The sequence below is a fragment of the Podarcis gaigeae genome (assembly GCF_964106915.1).
Source record: "Podarcis gaigeae genome assembly, chromosome: 13".
In the NCBI taxonomy this organism is placed as follows: Eukaryota; Metazoa; Chordata; class Lepidosauria; order Squamata; family Lacertidae; genus Podarcis; species Podarcis gaigeae.
This window is the reverse complement of record NC_139689.1, coordinates 20,658,247-20,678,345: the sequence shown is the minus strand read 5'-3', so window position 1 is coordinate 20,678,345 and position 20,099 is coordinate 20,658,247. Positions and strand designations below refer to the sequence as shown.

Here is a 20,099-nt window from a genome sequence, read left to right as displayed (position 1 = left end):
GTGCAGGATCGGGCTCCACCGAATAAGAGAACGAAACGGAGGAGCAAGGACTGCATTTCCCAGCATGCCCGGAGACACAGAGCATGTGCAATGGGCGAAAACACATGTTGCAGCGTCTGCGTCCAAAGTTCAGCTGGATGTTCGTGATTTGGAGGAGCCGCGACAACATCTGGAATGGCAACTGGGCTGCGGTACCCGGGCAAGGTCGTCATAGTAACGGGGGGCACCCGGGGTATTGGCGAAGGCATCGTGAGAGAATTTGGTGAGGGTGGAGGGAACCGGGGGGGGGGGGCAAAGGAGTTTCTACAAATAAGTGCCGCGGCTCAAATATGCCAGGAAGTCTGGCCTGGAAACCTTGTTCCCCAATCTGTATGTGTTGAGATCGGAGGCGGGCAGGATAAAATTGCTTCTGATAGGAATGTGCTCTGCACGAGCTCAGAGGCGATGTTGGCGTTATTGCAAAACCGAAAGTTTTTGGACATAGTTGAGGCAGGGCAAAGAACATTTCCTAGCTTCAGTTCCCAGCATCTCCAAGGCTGGGAGAGAGACCCCTTCCTGAATCCATGGAGAGCTGCTGCCAGTCAGTGTGGACAACACTGAGCTAGATGGACCAATGTGTTTGTAAAGACCATCGGATTTATTGCTGTCATGAGGCATCCATAAGGCTTCTAGCAGGCAGCAGCTTATGCCACAATACATTTTGATGAGACTTTAAGATGCCTCAGTCAGAAGGACTCTGGACTGACCCTTCTCTTTAATATGGTTGTTTTTTTTACTGCATTGGCCAGTGCTGAGCCCCTGAACTGAAAACAGGAACTGGTGCCCGGACATGAGCTCTTCTTTTTCAGAAATAGGGAGGTGGGGGAAAGGGGAACGTGTTGTTGAAGCAATTTCAGTCTCCCTACCAGGAAATGAAAAGGGACACGGGTGGCGCTGTGGGTTAAACCACAGAGCCTAGGACTTGCTGATCAGAAGGTCGGTGGTTCAAATCCCAGCACGGGGTGAGCTCCTGTTGCTCGGTCCCTGCTCCTGCCAACCTAGCAGTTCGAAAGCACGTCAAAATGCAAGTAGATAAATACCGTATTTTTTGCTCTATAAGACTCACTTTTTCCCTCCTAAAAAGTAAGGGGAAATGTGTGTGCGTCTTATGGAGCGAATGCAGGCTGTGCAGCTACCACCGAAGCCAGAACAGCAAGAGGGATTGCTGCTTTCGCTGCGCAGCGATCCCTCTTGCTGTTCTGGCTTCTGAGATTCAGAATATTTTTTTTCTTTTTTTCCTCCTCCCAAAACTTGGTGCGTCTTGTGGTCTGGTGCGTCTTATAGAGCGAAAAATACAGTAGGTACCGCTCCGGCGGGAAGGTAAATTTCCGTGTGCTGTTCTGGTTCGCCAGAAGTGGCTTAGTCATGCTAGCTGGCTCCCTTGGCCAATAAAGCGAGATGAGCGTCACAACTCCAGAGTTGGTCACGACTGGACCTAATGGTCAGGGGTCCCTTTACCTTTACCAGGAAATGCAGGGCATGCTGACTTTCTCTCTGAGGTGAAGCTCTTAAAGTGGGAAAGAGGAATCTATAGCCCCTCCAGATGTCACAAAACTACAGTTTCCATTATCCCTGGTCATTGCTGGTGGGGGCTGATGGGAGCCTCTCCACCCCTGTGTTAAAGGCACAAAGTTCTGCCTTTGTGGCTTTAGGTAGAGAATTCTCCTCCTAATTTTGCCCTCTCACATGTTGGGCTGACAAAATACGCATATTTCAAAGAACAAGGTGGACATCTTTTTCTGGCAGGATTTCTGTACATATGTGCCTTTACTTGGTGATTTTCCACCTGTAAGTTGCCACTGTTAATGGCCAGAGCCTAGGGGGTTGGATGGTAAGGCCTTAATCTGAAGTCTAAGACAGGTTGAGCAGCCGCAAAAGGAGCATCTGGCTCTGATTGCCTAGGAAGCATAAGAAAAGCTGGTTTTGCTGACATGAAAACATGAATCTCGTGGCACCTGAAAGACTAGAAGGTTCATCATGGCATCAACATGGACTACAGTCTCTTTCATCAGATGCCTGAAATTATATCTTTCGTTGGTAGGCTTTTGCTGGAGGGGAAGTAAGTGTGGAATGCAAACGTGGAACAAAAGGAGTAATTAAATTAAGAGTTTGTGACAGGTAGGCATGCAACTGACCCTGTTTTGCATCCCTTTTTGGGGGATAGGCATACGTTGAATATCTGCTTGTCACTAAAGGCAGGGAGTCTCTGACAGGATGCAGAAAGACAGGAATCTGAGTTCCAAATAGGTTCATATGTTTCGCTGCCAGTCAGCAGTTGTGCAGTACTTGAAGGCGTTTGTGATGCGTGTGGAAGGTCCTGGGTTCAATTTCTGTCTTCCCAGCTCAGGCTTGGAAAGACCCCTGTCTGTCAGCTGGTGTAGGTCAGTGGTTCTCAAAGGGTGTGGCAGGGGAGAATGGCAAGTGTGGCAGGAAGATGCAAGGACAAAGAAACATTTAATCATTTCAGTATAGTGTAATACAGTTGTACCTTGGCTTTCAAACAGAATGCGTTCCGGAAGTCCGTTCAACTTCAGAAATGTTTGGAAACTAAGGCGCAGCTTCCGATTGGCTGCAGGACCTTCCTGCAGCCAATCCGAAGCTCCAGAAGCCGCACTTGACGTTTGGCTCCTGAGGCAAAGTTCGCAAATTTGAACACCTACTTCCGGGTTTGTGGCGTTAGAATTCCAAGTTGTTTGTGAACTAAGCTGTTCGAAAACCAAGGTACAACTGTATAGCATAGTATAGTATCAAAATATTATTATTATTCCAGAGCATTGGCTACACTTCTACAGTTCTCCACAACATATTGTTGTGACAGGGATTTTCAACTCTGACAAATTTGAAAGATCAGAAAAGAGAAATATTTATTTGTGTTGATGAGGAGATGATAGTAATTATTTGTCTCAAATTAGACCTGATATAAATGAGAAGATTACCTGGCAAAAGCAAGCTCATGCCTCTCATTAGGCTTGTATTATACATACTTAAGATACATATCAAAGAGGCTTGTTTATAATTCTATTTTGGGGATGAGTCATTTTTTTTTGCAGCTGAATTTATACTTTCTGGATGCCCCATGCCCTAAAGTATTTTATTCTATGTTATAAATCATGCACTGCTAGGAGTTGTTTCTTTTTGTTTTTCAATGTATTTCGTATCAATTAAAAAATTGGTGTGGCATGAACAAATTTTTATTCTGTAAGTCTGGCTCAGAGAAAAAATGTTTGAGAACCTCTGCTGTAGACAATGAACCAAAGTTGACTCTGGGATGATTTCTATGCTCCTGAGCAAGTGAGTTGCGTGCATGTCTGAGAATTGGGCCTCTGGGATATTTTATCTTGCATTCATTTCTTCCCCTAACTTTCTTTCCCAGTTCGCCATGGAGCCAAAGTAGTCTTCTGTGCCCCAGGATCTGAAGGTGAGGCCTGGAGATCTTTCATTACCTCCACCCATTGTTAAAGGGCCCCCTCGGTCTCTCACTCCCAATATGTGTATATCCAAATCAGTTTGGCTGATGCAAAGGAGATATGCAAGGTTAAGACAGCAGAGGGCAGCAAAATGTCCCAAGAAAGTTGAGAAAGAAAAGCATGGCTGGAAAAACAGTCCAGTTTTGTGGCAGTGGTGGATATTCTACAGGTGCAGGCTTACAAAAGATGCAGTGATGAAGCTGTACCTTTGAATTTCTGTCTGTCAAGTAGGTGTCAAATTGTATAAAGAGCTCTGCCAGGAAAAATGGGACAACCTAAGTACCTGAGTACTTGCTGCAAAAGCAAACATACACACTGCACTTCAAGTGACAATATACAGCCCCACTCTCTTTCTTTCCTCCTGGAGATTTTCTTCATTTAGGAAAAAGGTGTGCGTTTGGTCCTGAGAACTAGCAACTTGTGCAGTGGTCTTTTTGTGCGAGGATTTAAACCTGGGTCATGTCACTAGGGCAGCCTTTCTTGGCTCTTGTTCCAGACTGGGCCAGATGCAACATCAGCCACTGGGAGTCCCATCACAGAACTATAGTTTCCATAGTGGTTTGACAGTCAGTCCCTCTTCACAGGGAGCTCTGGGAATTGTAGCTCTGGGAGGGGAATGGGGGGGGGGCATCTCCTAACAACTCTTGGCACCCATAACAAATAATGTTTCTCAGGATGCTTTGGGAGAAGCCGTGGCAGTTAGAAGTGGCTTCGTGAGTCCACTGGCTGGGGATAACTTTGTTCTCTGTGTGTCCTTCCTTCCTCTTCTGCTCCTCAGAAGGCCACAGTAACTCTGCTAGTTGTGACGGAGCTTTATATTTTCCTGCAGGGGAAAGGGGGAAAGTTATTGAAAAGGAGCTGAATGATTCTGCAGGGCCTGGGGAAGGTCACTTTGAGGTCTGCGATGTCCTACGTGAAACAGACATTAAGGTAAGCTGAAACTGTGGAGGAAGTGGAGTATTAAATTGGGGGAGTTTCTCAGGCACCTCCAAGACCAACTTTTCCTTTGCTGAACAGGTTGCGAAAGCCCTACCCCAAATTCCAGCTCTCTGTTATTTAAATTTTCTGCCTTTGGGGGCATTCCTCTTGCTATCTGTGTCTGACCTTTTCCCACAGATCCAGAATAATTTCCCTGTTATTTGCTAAGTGCTTTCCTCACCAAAGTGACCCAAAGCGATGTAACATTAAAGCCAATGTTGATACATGTCTTAAATAAATACTACACTAATGCATGCTACACTGTGTTTAAAAGTGCACCCTTATAGTAACAAACGTGATAAAAATGAAAGGCAGAAGTCACCCGAACGTGACTGCTGAATAGAGCAAACACATTTCCAATAGTTAGAGAAGCAATTGCCAAATAAACTAATTTAATATAAAGCACCTTCTGTTTCAGCCTTTAAATACCTGCTGAAAACTTGTCTATTCCACCAGGCTTATGCAAGCAACTAAGAACATATTTTCCATAACCATTCGTTGATGATCTCTGATTTTAAACATCTATGTGTTTTCATTATCTATAGATATTACTCTACACAGCTATGATATTTTTAGGTGATAGTGGCATAGCTCCTCACTCTCCTTCAAGTAGCTGAATGTCCTAAAATTGTAGAGATTTTTTGGTTCTCTTTCCCACGGCAATTATATTCATGCCCCTCCTTGCAGACTTTGGTTTCTGTGACCATAGAACTTTACGGACAGCTTGACTGCCTGGTGAACAATGCTGGAAGCCGTGAGTTGTTTCCAAAATTTGGGGGGGCGTGGGAAGAATCGGGATGGTTGTCTCCTGGGAGGTGGGGCCTTCTTTGATTAATCAACGACAACAAAACGGCCATGAGGACTAGGAACCTCGGAGGAAAGACAGCTTTGTGGTTGTCTGTTTACAAAACCAAAGAGAAAACCAATCACTGTGAATGTCTGTGTTTCTTTGACAGTTTAGGACAGGGGAGGAGAACTTGTGGGCTGTTTTCATTAAATTTGGTGGAAGCCTGTTGAGATGGAGGAGGCAGGGAGACATGGGAAGGGGGGGGGGGCAAAGCTCTCTGCAAACAATGCATTCAGACCCCTGGCAACAGGATAGCAGAAAGAGAGGATAGAGGAGTTACAGGGAAAAAGAGGGTGGTGGCCCAGCTTTTAACAGGCTCTGGCCTCCAACAGATTACCACTGAGTGAATGCATGGCCCTTCCCTGGTGTAGGGCATTCTAAGCACTTCATATGAGTTATTCCATCAGCTCCAAGGCTTACTATTATCCCCATTTTGCAGATGGAGGACTGAGGTTGAGAGAGAGAGAGAGAGAGAGAGAGAGAGAGAGAGAGAGAGAGAGGAAGTGGCTTGCTTAAGGCTGCTCTTGGAAAGGAATGAGGAGGGTTAAGCCTATGGGAACTTTTTGACTCCTAGCTGCTCTTTCTTTTCTGGGATCACGCTCTGACCCATGACTATCCTTGCAGGTGTTGTACCTTTTATGTCAAGGAGCAAAATCTAAGCCTTTATTGGAAAAGGAAGTAAAACTAATTAGGATACTTTTCATTGGGGGGGGAGGGACACCCAACTCTCATTTTCATATCTGATGTTGGATCTGTAATATTTACATCCCTTCTAAGATGGTTTAGGAACGACAATGAATGTTGAGTCTTCTTGCAAACAGATCCTCCTGACCAAACCATAGACGACGTGTCTGCACAGGAGTTCCGCAGCCTCATGGACCTCAATGTGGTGAGCTGCTTCTTAGCCGCTAAGGTGAGCGATTCCAATTTTGTACTTGGGATACTGCCTTTATACCAAGCCAGGCCATTGGTCTATCTGGCTGAGAATTATCTGTACTGAATATTCTGAAATTGCAGATATTTTTTTGGGGGGGGGTCTCTTTCCCCCTTGCACGAAATCTTGTCTTTTTATATCCCTGCTTCTCTAGCTCCTTAGGACTGGTAGAGGTAGAAGGCAGGGACACATGGAACCAACTGGGGACACTTCTCCACCATACATTTAAAGCCCTGTGATGCCACAGTCATGGCTTCCCCCAAAGAATTATGGGAACTGTAAATTGTTACAGGTGCTGAGAGCCGTTAGGAGACTCATATTCCCCTCCTACAGTTCCCAGAGCTCCCTGGAAAGAAGGGTTGATTGTTAAACCACTCTCAAAGAAACCAGGTTTAATCCCTGGCCTCTCCTGTTAAAGTAATAATAATAATATAATAATAATTTATTATTTATACCCTGCCCATCTGGCTGGGTTTCCCCAGCCACTCTGGGCGGCTCCCAACAGAGGACTGAAAACAGAATAAAACTTCAAACATTGAAAACTTCCCTAAATAGGACGGCCTTCATATGTCTTCTAAAAGTAAGATAGTTGCTTATTTCCTTGACATCTGATGGGAGGGTGTTCTACAGGGCGGGCGCCACTACCGAGAAGGCCCTCTGTCTGGTAATATTGGGTAGGCCTCCTAGGAAAGTCCTTCAGTCATAGTAGACCAAGCGTGTCCTCCAGATGTGATGGACTACAACTCCCATCATCCCTGCCTGTTGGCCATGCTTGCTGGGGCTGAGTCCAGAAAATCTGGAGGTCACATTGGTTACTCCTGGAGTCAAGACCATTAATCTTCAACTGGTGGGTCATGGACTCTACAACGTGGGGATCTAAGATGATCTAAAGTGGGTTGCAACAGCAGCACTTACCAGCAAACAAACACACAATGAGAACAGTTCGGAAGTGGGTTCCTAAATGCATGTTTGGGTTAAGGGTGGGTCCAGCTAAGCCACTTCTGGAGTAGACAACACTGTGCTAGATGGATCAATGGTCTGGCTCCATTCAAGGCAGCTTCACCTGTCGGGATCTTTCCTCTTGCGAGCAGGCTGCCCTGCCTCACCTCCGCAAAACGAAAGGGAACATCATCAACATCGCCAGCCTTGTTGGGCTCATTGGACAGAAGTATGCGGTGCCGTATGTTGCAACCAAGGTAATCCAGAGCAACACCTAGAACTTGGATTCAGGCGCCCATCCTTCCCACCCTCCCCTTCTCGTTGTAAAGATTGGGCCATCAACTTTTGTTTACAAGCATCTGCTTCTGTGCTCTTAATGACAAGGGATAATCCCAAACGATAGTGCCTTTCTTTATGCCATTGAAAATCCACTTTCTGATTTCCACATATCTAGCTGCTGTTTAACGACACAGGAGCAAGTCAGCTTTCCCCACCCTGGTCAGTTGGCAATTCTGTCTAAACCTCTCTGTGTGTGTGTTTGCTTACTATGGCCAAAACAAATTGACTAGCTTTATTACACCAGGCTTAAACCTCCCTGTAACACAAATGACCAGTGCAGTTTTTTTGATTTTTTTAAAAAACAGAACTCCATAATTTAACTAAGGACTCTTCTGTCCTTCAACCTATTCAGTTTTGGATTAGCCTCTTGTGGTTGATGTAAATCAGGGGGATTACTTATTTGCAACATCATTAAAATAAAAAAGTCACCAAAGATGAGAGCAAAGCGGTAAGAAAACATTGACCTGTTATTTGGGTTGCCAACTTTTAATTATCGACTCCTTCTTTCATGCCATTTGCCAGAGGAACGTGAGGGACGTTGTCAATTTACATGCCAAGAAAAGCTTCAGATTGTTTTCTGTACAGCAAGATGCTGTCAGAGGCTGTGTCATTTCCTCCTCCCCTCTGGTCCGTTGGTAACCCTCCCTATTAATGCCTCTGACTTTGCAGGGTGCTGTTACTGCCATGACGAAAGCTATGGCCATCGACGAGAGCAAATATGGTGTCCGAGTCAACAGGTACTGTAGTGGCAGCTGGCTGTGAAGCTCTGTTGTGCACGAGGCCTTCCAGGAAGATCAGCTTTCCTCCTTCCATGTGTGCAGGGTGTTTGTTTGGACACCTTTTCAATCAAAAGTATGGGAAGCGTAGAGGACCTCCGAAAGGATTTTGCACACAAAGTTCTGAAAGGATCCCTCTGGACTTGGTGAATGGGCAAATGGCAAATGCGGTTCAGTGTTAGCAAGTGCAATGTGATGCACACATTGGGCAAAACAGATCCTAACTTCACATCTGAACTGGCAGGTGGCTTGACCAGGAAATAGTGGATAACGGTGGCTGGCTCAGTGAAGATGCCAACCCAGCGTGTAGAGGGATGCTAGACATGATTGAAATCTAGACATGATTTAACGAAGGCAGGTGTTACCCTGGCCATATCTGCAGTCTCCAGGAATGGATGTAGCTGGAGCACAACTTATTTATTGGCAGGACATTAGCAACCAAGCATAAGATTTTCACTGTGAATTATAATTATAAATTACCTTGTATACCACCTTTGTCTTCCAAGGAGCTCAAGGTGGTGTATGTGGTTCCCCCCTCCCCATTTTATTCTCACAACAACCCTGTGAGGTAGGTTAGGTTGAGAACTGGCGACTGGCCCAAGGTCACCCAGCTGCGTGGGGATTTGAACCCTGGTCCATAGCTGTCAACTTACAGATTTGAAAATAAGGGACCAGCAGCCTTGAAAATAAGGGACCAGCAGCCAAAATAAGGGACCTGCAGCCTCACCTGTTCCAGGCACTCCAGTCTTCCTGTCCTCCTGCAGTCTGGTCAAACTCATGCTGGGTAGCTTCGAGAACACTGTCCAACCAACTTTGTAACCAGAGGTTCAACTGACTATAATCTGAATCACATGCACCACAAGGCCTATGCAGCCTCAACTTAAGATAGCTTCCTGGCCTGGCTTTGCACTGCAAAGTTTGCAGCAGCATGTGCAACAAAATGGCGTCCAGCATTCAAAAAACCCCTTAGCTTGCATTAACTAGCCACACACAAGGCATGCAAGCTCCACCCCCCAGTCGTTCTTAGACTTCTTATTGGGTGAGCAACACAGCCAAGCAACACAGTTGAAGCCTTCCTCCTCCCTGGCCGGCAGGGAGGGAGGGAGAGGAGCTGCTTCCTTTGAAATTTAAGGGACATCATTTAAGGGACATTTAAGGGACATCCTTCAATAAGGGACAGCAGCGGGACATGGCACTGCAATAAGGGACTTTCCCTTCAAATAAGGGACACTTGACAGCTATGCCCTGGTCTTCCAGGTCCTAATTTGATACTCTAACCACTGGCTCTCTGTGAATCAAATTTAAAGTCGATATGGGAGTCTCTACTTCTGGAAATAACAAAGAGGGGACATCTTTCCTCACTAATTTTGAAATGGATCTGCTTTATTTTCCTTGCTTTCTACCTCTCCACCTCCCTCTTTTTTTAAAAAAAGAAACCCTCAACTATTTGAATTCCAGCATCTCACCTGGCAATATCTGGACTCCTATGTGGGAGAAGCTAGCAAGCCAGACAGCTGACCCGGAAGCAGCGATCCAGGAAGGCATAGATGCTCAGGCAAGTGCATTGTGGGGAAACAGGCTTGGTGTAGCTAGAGAGAAAAGGTTCCATCCTACATACACAGGCGGGGGGCGGGGCTGTGTAGCTGTTGTAAACAAAAATTGCCCTTTTCCTTTATGGGGTATCCAAGAGCCCATATAGAGTCCTTACATAGGTTCCCTATTGGTAGGAGAGAGTAACAGAGGCCAACCAGAGAATACTGAGAAGCAAAGCAGCTAGTAAGCTTGATCTTTATTGATCTGTTGCAACAGGGTGCTCCCCTCACCCGCAGGAGAGGAAGAGGAACCCAGAAAAATGGCATGCAAGGGCTTATAAAGACTTTTGAAATTGCCACCCTATAGATCGAGACCATCCCCAGAAACATCATACATACATCACAGAAGGGGTGTAACCTAAGACCACCCCTCAGATACATTACACCTGCATCACAGAAAAGGCAGTCTAAACAGAAATTTGAATGTTGTTTTTCTCCTGTTCTTGTTTATCTCCTGTCTGGCAGGTTATTTGATTGGATTGCTGGGGTAGCCTGGCCAGTCTTTTGTAATGATAAATACTTAGTTCCTGGGCCATGTCACAGGCTCACGACCTATTCAAACACAGACATACCCTTAAGACAGGATTTGTGAAGGAAAAGACAATGGGGAGGCTTTTCCATTTTCCTTTGCCCTTGCAGAGAAAACATTTGATCAGTTTGGGACAGTTTGGGAATCAAAATAGTTCCAGGTCAGTCTTCCTGTGCTGATCTATGTATGTGCTTGGTTGGTACACTTATGAACATTTAACATATATCTAAGACCTCATAGGTCTAAGACCTATGGGGGACGCAGGTGGCGCTGTGGGTTAAAGCCTCAGCACCTAGGACTTGCCGATCGAAAGGTCGGCGGTTCGAATCCCTGCGGCGGGGTGCGCTCCCGCTGCTCGGTCCCAGCGCCTGCCAACCTAGCAGTTCGAAAGCACCTCCGGGTGCAAGTAGATAAATAGGGACCGCTTACCAGCGGGAAGGTAAACGGCGTTTCCGTGTGCGGCTCTGGCTCACCAGAGCAGCGATGTCACGCTGGCCACGTGACCCGGAAGTGTCTCCGGACAGCGCTGGCCCCTGGCCTCTTAAGTGAGATGGGCGCACAACCCCAGAGTCTGGCAAGACTGGCCCATACGGGCAGGGGTACCTTTACCTTTAAGACCTCAAAATTCCTATCACATAGCCAACACTAGGGGGTTGGGGAATATAGCCAGACCTCTGCACTGAGGAAGCCCTGATCCTGCAACCTCCCCATAGTGTGCAAATTAATGACATTTGCAGATATGAGCTATTTCTGCCTAGATCAGGTGTCAGGAACCTGTGGCCCTCCAGGTGTTGCTAAACTACCATTCCCATCATCCCCAGCCTTTGGCCATGCTTGCTGGGGCTCATGGGAGTTGTAGTTCAGCAATATGGGGCAGGCTGAAGACCTCCCACCCCTGGCGTACCTGCCGATTTTTCTGTTTAGTATGGGAAAAGCCAAAGTGTCATGCAAAGCACTTGACGTCTCACTAAACAACTTCTCAGCCTGACCTTTTAACTTTTGAGATCTTATAGCTTTATGGACTAGAAACTTGTTTTGGTGTTTTTTTAACTGAGTCTCAGGGGCTAGAAAGTTGTGTCTTCTTTTAACTGAACGCTAAGAGCATGAAGTAAAAGCACCAGGTAGGAGGAATGGGCTGTGCACAGTCATAATATAAGGTGCAAAGTGCTGATTTCCCTCTCAACTGTATTTTCAGCTTTTGGGACGAATGGGGACCCCAGCGGAGTGTGCTGCAGCTGCTCTGTACCTCGCTTCTGAGGCCACCTTCTGCACTGGCATCAACCTGGTGCTTAGTGGTGGAGCTGAACTTGGATACGCACAGAAGAGCCACAGAGAGCTGAATCCCAGCTTGGAAGACTAGTTGGAGTCCGTGAGGAAAGCACGAATGTCTTCAGTGGTTAGTTGATAAGGTGGGCTGATCAGAACAGCTGCAGCTCCAGTGTCGATTTTACTCAAGCCATCCTTTCAAAAAGACAGAATGTCCGCAGGATAGCGACTACGTTTTTATCTGTCTTAGCCAAAACAGTAAGAGCCCTGTGGCACTTTTAAAGACTTAACAAATCCAGATATGCCCCAGGGATGAAGGGGATTCTTCTCCACACACACACACACACACACACACACACACACACACACATAGCAGGTTTCCACGCCTGTCTCTGACAATTGTTTAGCAAGCAGAAAGGCAACAGCTCAAGCTTTTCCAGTACAGTGGTACCTCGGGTTACATATGCTTCAGGTTACATACGCTTCAGGTTACAGACTCCGCTAACCCAGAAATAGAACCTCGGGTTAAGAACTTTACCTCAGGATGAGAACAGAAATCGTGCTCCGGCGGCGTGGTGGCAGCAGGAGGCCCCATTAGCTAAAGTGGTGCTTCAGGTTAAGAACGGACCTCCAGAACGAATTAAGTACTTAACCTGAGGTACCACTGTACTTTTATGTTCCCATGTAGAGCAGGAGAAAGGGGACCTCTGGCCCACAACCCAATTATGGCCTGCAACGCTGTTTTCCCCAAACTAAACCCACCTGTCCCAAACCTGACCCCATTTGTGATGTCAGTTGGGGGGCAGGCAGAGGCATCGCTGGATCGGCTGTGAGATCCAGATTCACACAGCCAGTCCTTGTAGAAAACAGGTTTGAAGTCACTGCCTATCTTGAGCCTGAAGATAAGCAGTGCTTCGAAGCCCTGAGGAATCATCACGTCATGTAATTGTGACATCAGGCAGTTGACAGGTGCCCCCCAACCTACCTATCAAATTTGGTCCTTTGAAGGCTAGGGGAGAAAAGGATCTGGCCCACTGGACCAGTGAATAACCCTGTTTGCCATGGATCTAAAGGCATAGGAACGTAGTCAGAAGAACGGTGGGTGGTAACCTGGTCCTTAATATTGCTTTACGTGTTCTAGGCCTTAATACTGAAAACAGGTTCTACAGCTTAGCCCCAAGGAGTTCCTAGAGAACACCATGGGCCTGTTTGTCATGCAAATATGCTCAAGGTCAGCTGGACCTTGAAGCTGAACATGTGGTGGTGAAGATTTTGTTATATTTAACATTTGCCTTTTGATCAGTGACCATGGAAATTCTTATCCTGAATCTGCTTGTTAAATAAATACGTTGGAAAAGACTGCCTTAAAAATGCAACGCCTCATTGGGCTTCAATGCTGTTGGCCAACAAAGATTATCATCTAAAAAAAAGCACCACCCCGCCTGATTTCTCCAAGAAATCGAGGAGCTTATGGGGCTTGTCCCCTCCAGCTTTTATCCTCACAACTATCCTGTGAAATCAGCCAGTCCTTGTGTCCACAGTGCTTTAAAATGATTCGAGTCGGAGAACCCACCCAAAGGAGTTGGGCCTCCTGGTCAGAGACTAGATTCTGCAGCCTTGTTCCCACTTTTGCACCTTACCCAGGCTTCTGTTCTGTTCCTCTAACTCTGTTCAAATGGCATGTGGGTAGATTGCTTTTATCTGTTTGCAAAGAGAACTTCCAGCATGTCCAGCTGATCAGGGGGTGAGGTGGGCTGGGGGTGGAATGCCCTGAGTTGCACCTGTTCCTTTAAGAATAGCTTGATTTGCAGAAATCAGCCACTGAATGTGCTCATGGCCATGAGATAAAAAAAACACCGCCTATTAATTGTAGGAGTACCCTCCTTTTTAACACACATATACAGCCAGATCTCCATGATGGGCAGTATATATGCTATCTAAACAGGGCCATTGTGTTATCAGAAGTGGTTGTGTTTAACCCTTTGAAAAGGATCTCTGGCATATCTTTGCTACAACTGAGGCTGGCCGTGAATGCTGCCTTGGAAAAGGATGTCTGCATAAACAGAATAAAGAGTTCACAAGGAGACCTGGGCACAGTTCCTGTTTTAACAGCTGTTCCCACCCCAGAGGCAGCTGTGTCTCTGCTCTGTTGCCGGGGGGGGGGGGGGGGAGAGAGGTAGCTCCGTGAACAGCCAGCATCTTCTGCAGTAATGAGCAGTCTATGCAGCAAAATCAATTACTCCAGGGCTCCCTTAATTGCTTCTTTCAAGCCAATTAACTAATGTCCTGGAGAAACAGAGCATTAGCTCTTCATTGACTAGGTACATGCTAGAATTTCTGGTTGCCACTCCATGCCCCCCCCCAGTGCCCCCAAGAACATCCAGTGCTGCATGAGAAGTGCAGATGGGGAAGGCAACTTCACATGTTGAGTTTCTGGCTGCCAACATGAACAACAGTACTGCCCTGAAAATATAGCAACCCTCTTCATAAAACCTCAGTCCCTCTGTCTCCTATGGGTGGGTTGGTTGTGGTCACTCCCTCTGACAATGTTGTCGTTGTCATCATTATATGTGTGTGTCAAATTTATAAATTTTCTACTGCTTAATGCTTAAACCAAAAGATTTAAAACTAATTATATAACGTCAGCATTTCAAGCAGTATCATGCCACTTTAAACAGTCATGGCTTCCCCCAAAGAATCCTGGGAAGAGTAGTTTGTTAAGGGAGCTGAAGGTTGTTAGGACACACCAATTTCCCTTCCAGAACTATTATTCCCAGAGTGCTTTAAAGTCACCCCTTGTTCCATGGAACTAAGAATGGTAGCTGTGGGAGAGGAAGAGGGGGCTCCTAACAACTCCTAGCACCAAACAACAAACTTCAGCCCCCAAAATTATTTGGGGAAAAGCTATGACTGTTTAAAATGGTATGATATTGCTTTAAATGTGCGGTGCAGATGGGGCCTTAAAATACAGTATATTTAAAAAGGGACCATAAAACAACCCTATTAAAATATAAACCTCCATGATTAAAATGTGAAATTAAAACAGCTAAACAATACAGGAGACAGGTCAAGCAATCAAAGGAATTCTTATGTAAAAAAAGTGCATCTTCAAAAGCTGGCAGAATAACAATACAGATGTTGCAAGAGTTGGTGGGTAAGTGAACGGTTTTGTTTTAGGTTTTCCCATCTGGATGATTACTCCTCTTCATTTCCAAATCTCATGAGTCCAGGATGCGCTCTTTCCGCTTTAGGCAAGCACATAAACACTTTCTACACCATTCAGATTTTTTTTAAAAAATGTGTTTATTGTCTCCCCTCCCATTTTTACAATAAATGAACAAAAATAAATAAAATATATGGTTATCACTTGAAAAAAAATTCATTGTCTTCAAGTGCTTAAGACCTCCTCTTGTTCATCCTCCTAAGAGCCCTGTGAGGTAGTTAATTTTTACTATTTTAACCAGTAAGGCTGGGAGATCTTGCTGTCATTTGCTCAAGGACATGGCTACACAGGGAGAACATCAATAACATTTAGGATTTAAATGAGTTTTTGTAAGTGCCTAAAGCCTTTGCATACATGATCCTAGTGATCTTTGTAAGTATAACCAACGTTTGTGGTAGGGTAGGATTATAATTATTTTGTCCCCTTTTTCTTACAAAATGAGTGAGAGGAGAGACTGAAGCTCAGTAGTGCCTTGCCAATGGCCAGTCAGAGAGTTCACAGCTGTGCTGTGAAGACAAAAAACAGGGGCTTTCCATCTCTTAGCTCATGATTTTAGCAACCACAACTCGGGACCCAGATTAACACTTTAGACACTGATTCACACAGCGGCTCCTGTGCTGCCTTGTGCATTGCAACTCTTGGATACCTAGACATATTTTTACTAAAGGTGCCTTTCCACAGCTGTGGTCAGTCCAGCAAGAAGTCATGCTTTTCAGTTTCCTTCTGTTGTGGCTTTCTAGTCTAAACCGATTTTTAACTGAACACTTGATGTGTTATGCCCTCCCATTTACTGTTCCCTGTTCTAAGTTTATGAGAGGGTTATAACATTTAAAATAAATAACACCCAAGCCAGATGACGTGGGTGTTTGTGCACATTCTTGAATCCCTCCCTGCTGTTGACCATGCCCCTGTGCTGCTGTTTGCTTGCTCTGTGCATAGTCAGATGCAAAGCTGACACATGTGCTCCTTGAAGGGTGTATGTGAAACTGCCAGCTTTGCTATTGGATGGGTGAGTGGGCGTGTGTAGGGAAAGCGAGTATGATTGGCTGCAACACCCCCCCACTTTGTAGAGGGTATTTGTGCCAAGAAAAACGAAGATGTGTTTGTGTGTCTAAAATACATGTATACATTTCCAGAAATCCTTTCCTAACAGACACCCTTCATTCTTCTTGCATCATCAGTGCTTCTGATCTTGCCTTTATCACCTACCCTAAATGTAGCCGTTTCTGTAAATGTTTCTGTTTTGCTCAACTTGCTTGTTGTTTTTTAATCATACATAAGTAAGAATGTGCTGAATACGTCGCAGTACTGAATATAATCTCGATGTAATTCCTTATTAGGGTTGTAGAGCCTTCGCATTTTAACTCGACGTTTAAATGAAGTCGACCGGGGGAAGGGAAGCAAAGCCCTTTGTACATACTTAGCGGGCGCACTCATCCTTCAAAATTTGACATTGAAAACAAAGGCGTCCTGAGCTGCGCCCTCTTTTCAGCTCGAGCCTTTTTGTCATGGAGAGCCGCATGGAAAGTAGGCAAATAGAGGTGGAGCTGGAGGCGGGCGAGGGGCGGAACCTTTCTGCCCCGGCTCCAGCAGGCCCCGCCCGGCCTCATTAGACAGAAGCACCACCAACAGCATGGCAGCGACGGCGGGAGTCCCGCGCTCTTTGGGGCGGGTAAGTTGGGGAAGGGGAGGGGGGCCAAGAGGGAAGGAGACCCGGCGGCCTTTTCCCGCAGCCCATCCCCAAATAAAAGGGAAGGGGGCTGCACTTCCGGTATGGGGGTCACGGTGGTGGGCTCAGTTCTGTCCTTAAATAGCTCCGGGCGGGAACGTAGCTGCCACGTTAAAAACATCCAAAAAACACCCTCGTCTTCTTTTATCCAATCTCTTCTCTAAATCCCTTGCCCAGTTCCTAAACAGATACTCACTTATTACCCATTTCCTTCCAGATGGGTATTAGCTTGCTTCTTCCCCAGTCCTTCTTTCCAAGGAGGCACCCCCAACCCCGATATTCGCCTGGACACTCACTACCTGGCTCTTCCAGTGACTGTTTTTCAGCCTGAAAAGATTGGGATCAGTAGTAACACGTTACCTATTTTCCCCTCCCTCAAGCCCCATATCTCTTCTCCAACAGAGGAAATTTACTGAACTGGATAGCCCCGCTCCAGCTGGCTTCTCTCCTTCAAATAAATTTCCAATTTGATATTTCCCAAAGGCACATCACTGCCAAGTTGTTACAAAACACACTTCTCACCGCCCCTTGACATCTTTTAGTCCTAAAAAGATGGCTAAATCTTTTTGTCCTAAAAATAAGACTCTCCTCTGCTATATTTCCTTTAATTCCTCACGAGAAATTCCTTAGGGCACCCAGAGCTGTACTTTTCCACACCTAAGGTACTGTTCTCATACTCTTTCTTTTTTTTTTTTACAATTTTTGACACAAGGGGTGCTTTGTACAATAGGAAGAATTTTGATTTTTAAGTCTATGATTATGGCTGCTCCCCCCGGTCTTGCTTGAAATGGCATCGATTTGACCCATGCAGCTTATCCCGCGCAAAATTCCTCCAGGCTTAGGGTAGATTTTTTCCAAGAACAACTTTATCCTGTTTCAGTGATTGGAGTGTTATGTTCCTCAGCAGCTGTAACTTCCCTGTGATTTTTAAGAATGGCAATATGCTTAAACGGAATAAGGAGCAATTTAAGTGTTCACTACACAGATAAAACCCTGTGGACTTTAAAAACAACTGCTAACATTCAGTTTATGCATTTCTGATGCGAATGTGTTTCTGATGCTAACTTCATAGACACTAAAACACGTGGGTTTGGCAGTGGGGTTATGAAAGTTCATGTTGGTTAGGAGGAAATTGTGGATTCTCTATCCGTTCCTTGTAAACTCTGCCTGGAAATATAAACACCTGGAGCAATCCCATTTTGTCATTATTCTTGTCCTGACCTGTTATACAAATCTAGGGGCTGCCCCTCCCTTTGCAGCCACAGTCCCATGGCAGCATACCTCCTGCTTTCTTTATTTAAGTTGGCATGATATTCTCACTTACCTGGAACACTGTGTTCTCTCTTCCGCTTCTTTTTTCTACCGCTCCACCCCTGACTTTCTGACATGCATCTTGAGAGAGAGCTGCAACTTCCTGATAAATAGAGCTGATTGTGTTCGGAGGCCTGGATTGGGTTTCTACTGGAGGAGAGAGAGAGAGCAATTTCAAAGTGTTATATTGCTTGTCGGCAATGAAAAGAGGAACAGTTGCCAAGGCACTGAAAATTCTGCAAAGGCCAAGAATTATGGTCGCCACTACTGCTGAGTTTCTCTCTTCAGTCCCCTGCTGTCATGCCAAGAGCAGGGAAGTGTCCTTTCTGGTTATTTTGAGATCCAACTCAGTTGTTTCTCACTCATTAACAGAGGGGTGTGTGTATTCTGCACCCAGGAAAACTAAATTCAATGCAAAGGAAACCCAAGAGATTGGCATTGCTGGCTGCAGGTTGCAGCAGCCCTGGAAAAGATGTTCCCTGCTGAGACCCTCCTCCTGTCAGCGGGTGAGGGGGGCTTCTTGGCTTTCATGACACTGCTCTGAGCAGAGATGAGTGGATGTAGGTGCAAAGATCCTCCCAGCGCCCCAAGTTTGACAAGCACCACCGTTGTGAATGACAAGTGCCACCGCTTGCACAGCACGTCTTTGGTAAATGAGCACACAAAGTCAAAAGTCCTTTAGTGAAACAGTAGGTATACATTTTGCTGATACCCAGGTACATACCGTACTTTTCCGTGTATAAGGCTAGGTTTTTCTCTTAAAAAATTATGCTAAACAGTGTGAGTCATTTTATACATGGAGCCATCTCCCCCCATTTCCTTAAAACCGAGTTCCCCAAAATAGGGGTTGTCTTATACACAGAAAAATACGGGCATGTATTTTGTTTTTCTAGCTTGATCAAAATCATTATTTCATAACAGGTAGATAGTTAAGAGCTTAGGCAGCTTCAGCGCCTGGCGCCCCCCAGAATTCGGAGCCCGGGTGCCCCGCACCCCGGGTAAACACGGCTCTGCCAGGTTGCTAATGCTAGCTTTGAAGACCTGGATGTTGTAGTAGCACCATTGGCTGATTGCAGTAGATCAGCAAGGACTCCTAACTTCCAGCTGTATAGTAAGAACAACAAGGCTTTCCTCCCTTAAACTGGAGCTTTAGAACCCCTGATCTGTAATAACTGAGATTTGTATTTGTCTATGTAGATAATCCTAATGTAAGGCTCATGGATTGCAGGAGGTAGGTGGTTTCGCCTCCCTGAGCCACCATTTTGCACTTGGTTGGTGCACCTCAGGGTCCAAGTAAAAACAACAGCAAAGTAGATTGCGCCAGTAGATTATCTGCCCATACCTGCTTTAGATCATAGGCCTGATGGGTGGGGAACCACTGCCACCGTTTTCTTGTTTTGTTTTGTTTATGCTTCCCTAAGAGAAGAAGAAAAAGAGGAGAGATGAGAGAAACCTGAAGGAAAATTATAGAGAGAGACAAAGGTGTGCAAACATATATGATATATATATATATAATTTATAAAACAAAAACAGGTCCCATATTTCCCTGGATTAAAGGAAGCAACTGCACATTAAATCACATTTTATTTAGTTTATATATCCTCAGTTCCATATGTTTGCTTCATTGGTATTCTTTATTCCAATCCCAGTAGCTGAGTTCTGCAGAACATTTAGCTAGGAATGAGTGGGGAATGATTAGTTGGTGAGAAAACATTCCTGCTTAGATGTGCCCTGGCTACCAGAAGGTAAAGTGGCTGTGGTTCGGTGGGAGGTTAACTACAATGGGGAATAAGGCTATCATAGCTACTAGCCATCATGCCTATGTTCTGCTTTCACTGCCTCTGAATACTAGCTGCTGAGAATCACAGGGAGTGCTCTTGCTCTCAGGTCTTGCTTGTGGGCTTCCCATGGGCATCTAGTTGGCCACTTTGAGAACAAGATATTGGTGCAGATGGACCTTTCATAGGAGGATTTTTCTTATGTGCATGTGATATTTCTATTTCCACAGGTCCAGTCACTGTCTGTTTAAGGTCCTCCCCATTTTGTTCTTACAACAGCCCAGCGAGGTTTTAGATCAGGATGAGATACAATCACTAGTCCAAAGCTACCTAATGACTTCCATGGCCAAAT

The 20,099-nt window shown here is 45.5% G+C and overlaps 2 protein-coding genes and 2 long non-coding RNA genes across 12 annotated transcripts in view; 2 read left to right on the top strand and 2 right to left on the bottom strand.

The window, feature by feature from the left end:
• LOC310829487 overlaps window positions 1-20,099 on the bottom strand; it is a 122,937-nt gene that overhangs the window by 96,594 nt on the left and 6,244 nt on the right. For 2 of the 3 annotated variants that reach the window (XR_014557280.1, XR_014557281.1), the window contains exons 2-3: window positions 19,312-19,385; window positions 12,335-18,119 (exon numbers count right to left, since the gene is read on the bottom strand). This is a non-coding gene — a long non-coding RNA (uncharacterized lncRNA). Of the gene's footprint in view, window positions 1-12,334; window positions 18,120-19,311; window positions 19,386-20,099 lie in introns of those variants that run through there. The other variant, XR_014557282.1, reaches the window with a different exon arrangement.
• Window positions 50-13,790, top strand: HSD17B14 (hydroxysteroid 17-beta dehydrogenase 14). 5 transcript variants are annotated; one of them, XM_083707989.1, is made up of 9 exons: window positions 50-191; window positions 3,413-3,457; window positions 4,336-4,436; window positions 5,172-5,238; window positions 6,153-6,244; window positions 7,357-7,461; window positions 8,213-8,280; window positions 9,778-9,874; window positions 11,636-13,790. In XM_083707989.1, the coding sequence occupies exons 1-9, from the start codon at window positions 65-67 to the stop codon at window positions 11,798-11,800; spliced, it is 867 nt and encodes a 288-aa protein (XP_083564115.1). In that variant the 5' UTR covers window positions 50-64; the 3' UTR covers window positions 11,801-13,790. The 5 variants fall into 5 exon arrangements, with proteins under 5 accessions (XP_083564115.1, XP_083564119.1, XP_083564118.1 ...); XM_083707993.1 differs by having other exon boundaries at window positions 9,753-9,874; window positions 11,636-11,722; XM_083707991.1 differs by having other exon boundaries at window positions 90-262.
• Window positions 10,075-11,629, bottom strand: LOC310829495. Its single transcript, XR_014557290.1, has 2 exons — window positions 11,059-11,629; window positions 10,075-10,673 (listed from the first exon to the last, which is right to left on the bottom strand). It is a non-coding gene; the product is annotated as an uncharacterized lncRNA (long non-coding RNA).
• BCAT2 (branched chain amino acid transaminase 2) overlaps window positions 16,482-20,099 on the top strand; it is a 23,366-nt gene continuing 19,748 nt past the window's right edge. For 2 of the 3 annotated variants that reach the window (XR_014557274.1, XM_083707964.1), the window contains exon 1: window positions 16,482-16,601. Coding sequence is in view for 1 of the 3 variants with exons in the window: in XM_083707964.1 (XP_083564090.1) it covers window positions 16,563-16,601 (39 nt within the window). In the remaining 2 variants the exon portion in view is untranslated. Of the gene's footprint in view, window positions 16,602-19,407; window positions 19,452-20,099 lie in introns of those variants that run through there. The other variant, XM_083707965.1, reaches the window with a different exon arrangement.

Excerpts from the sequence above, each read along its gene's own strand:
- HSD17B14 (XM_083707989.1), top strand. The coding sequence starts at position 65 with ATGCCCGGAGACACAGAGCATGTGCAATGGGCGAAAACACATGTTGCA. Across the intron at positions 192-3,412 it reads GGAATGGCAACTGGGCTGCG|TTCGCCATGGAGCCAAAGTA; the intron begins GTACCCGGGCAA and ends TTTCTTTCCCAG. Across the intron at positions 5,239-6,152 it reads GGTGAACAATGCTGGAAGCC|ATCCTCCTGACCAAACCATA; the intron begins GTGAGTTGTTTC and ends TCTTGCAAACAG.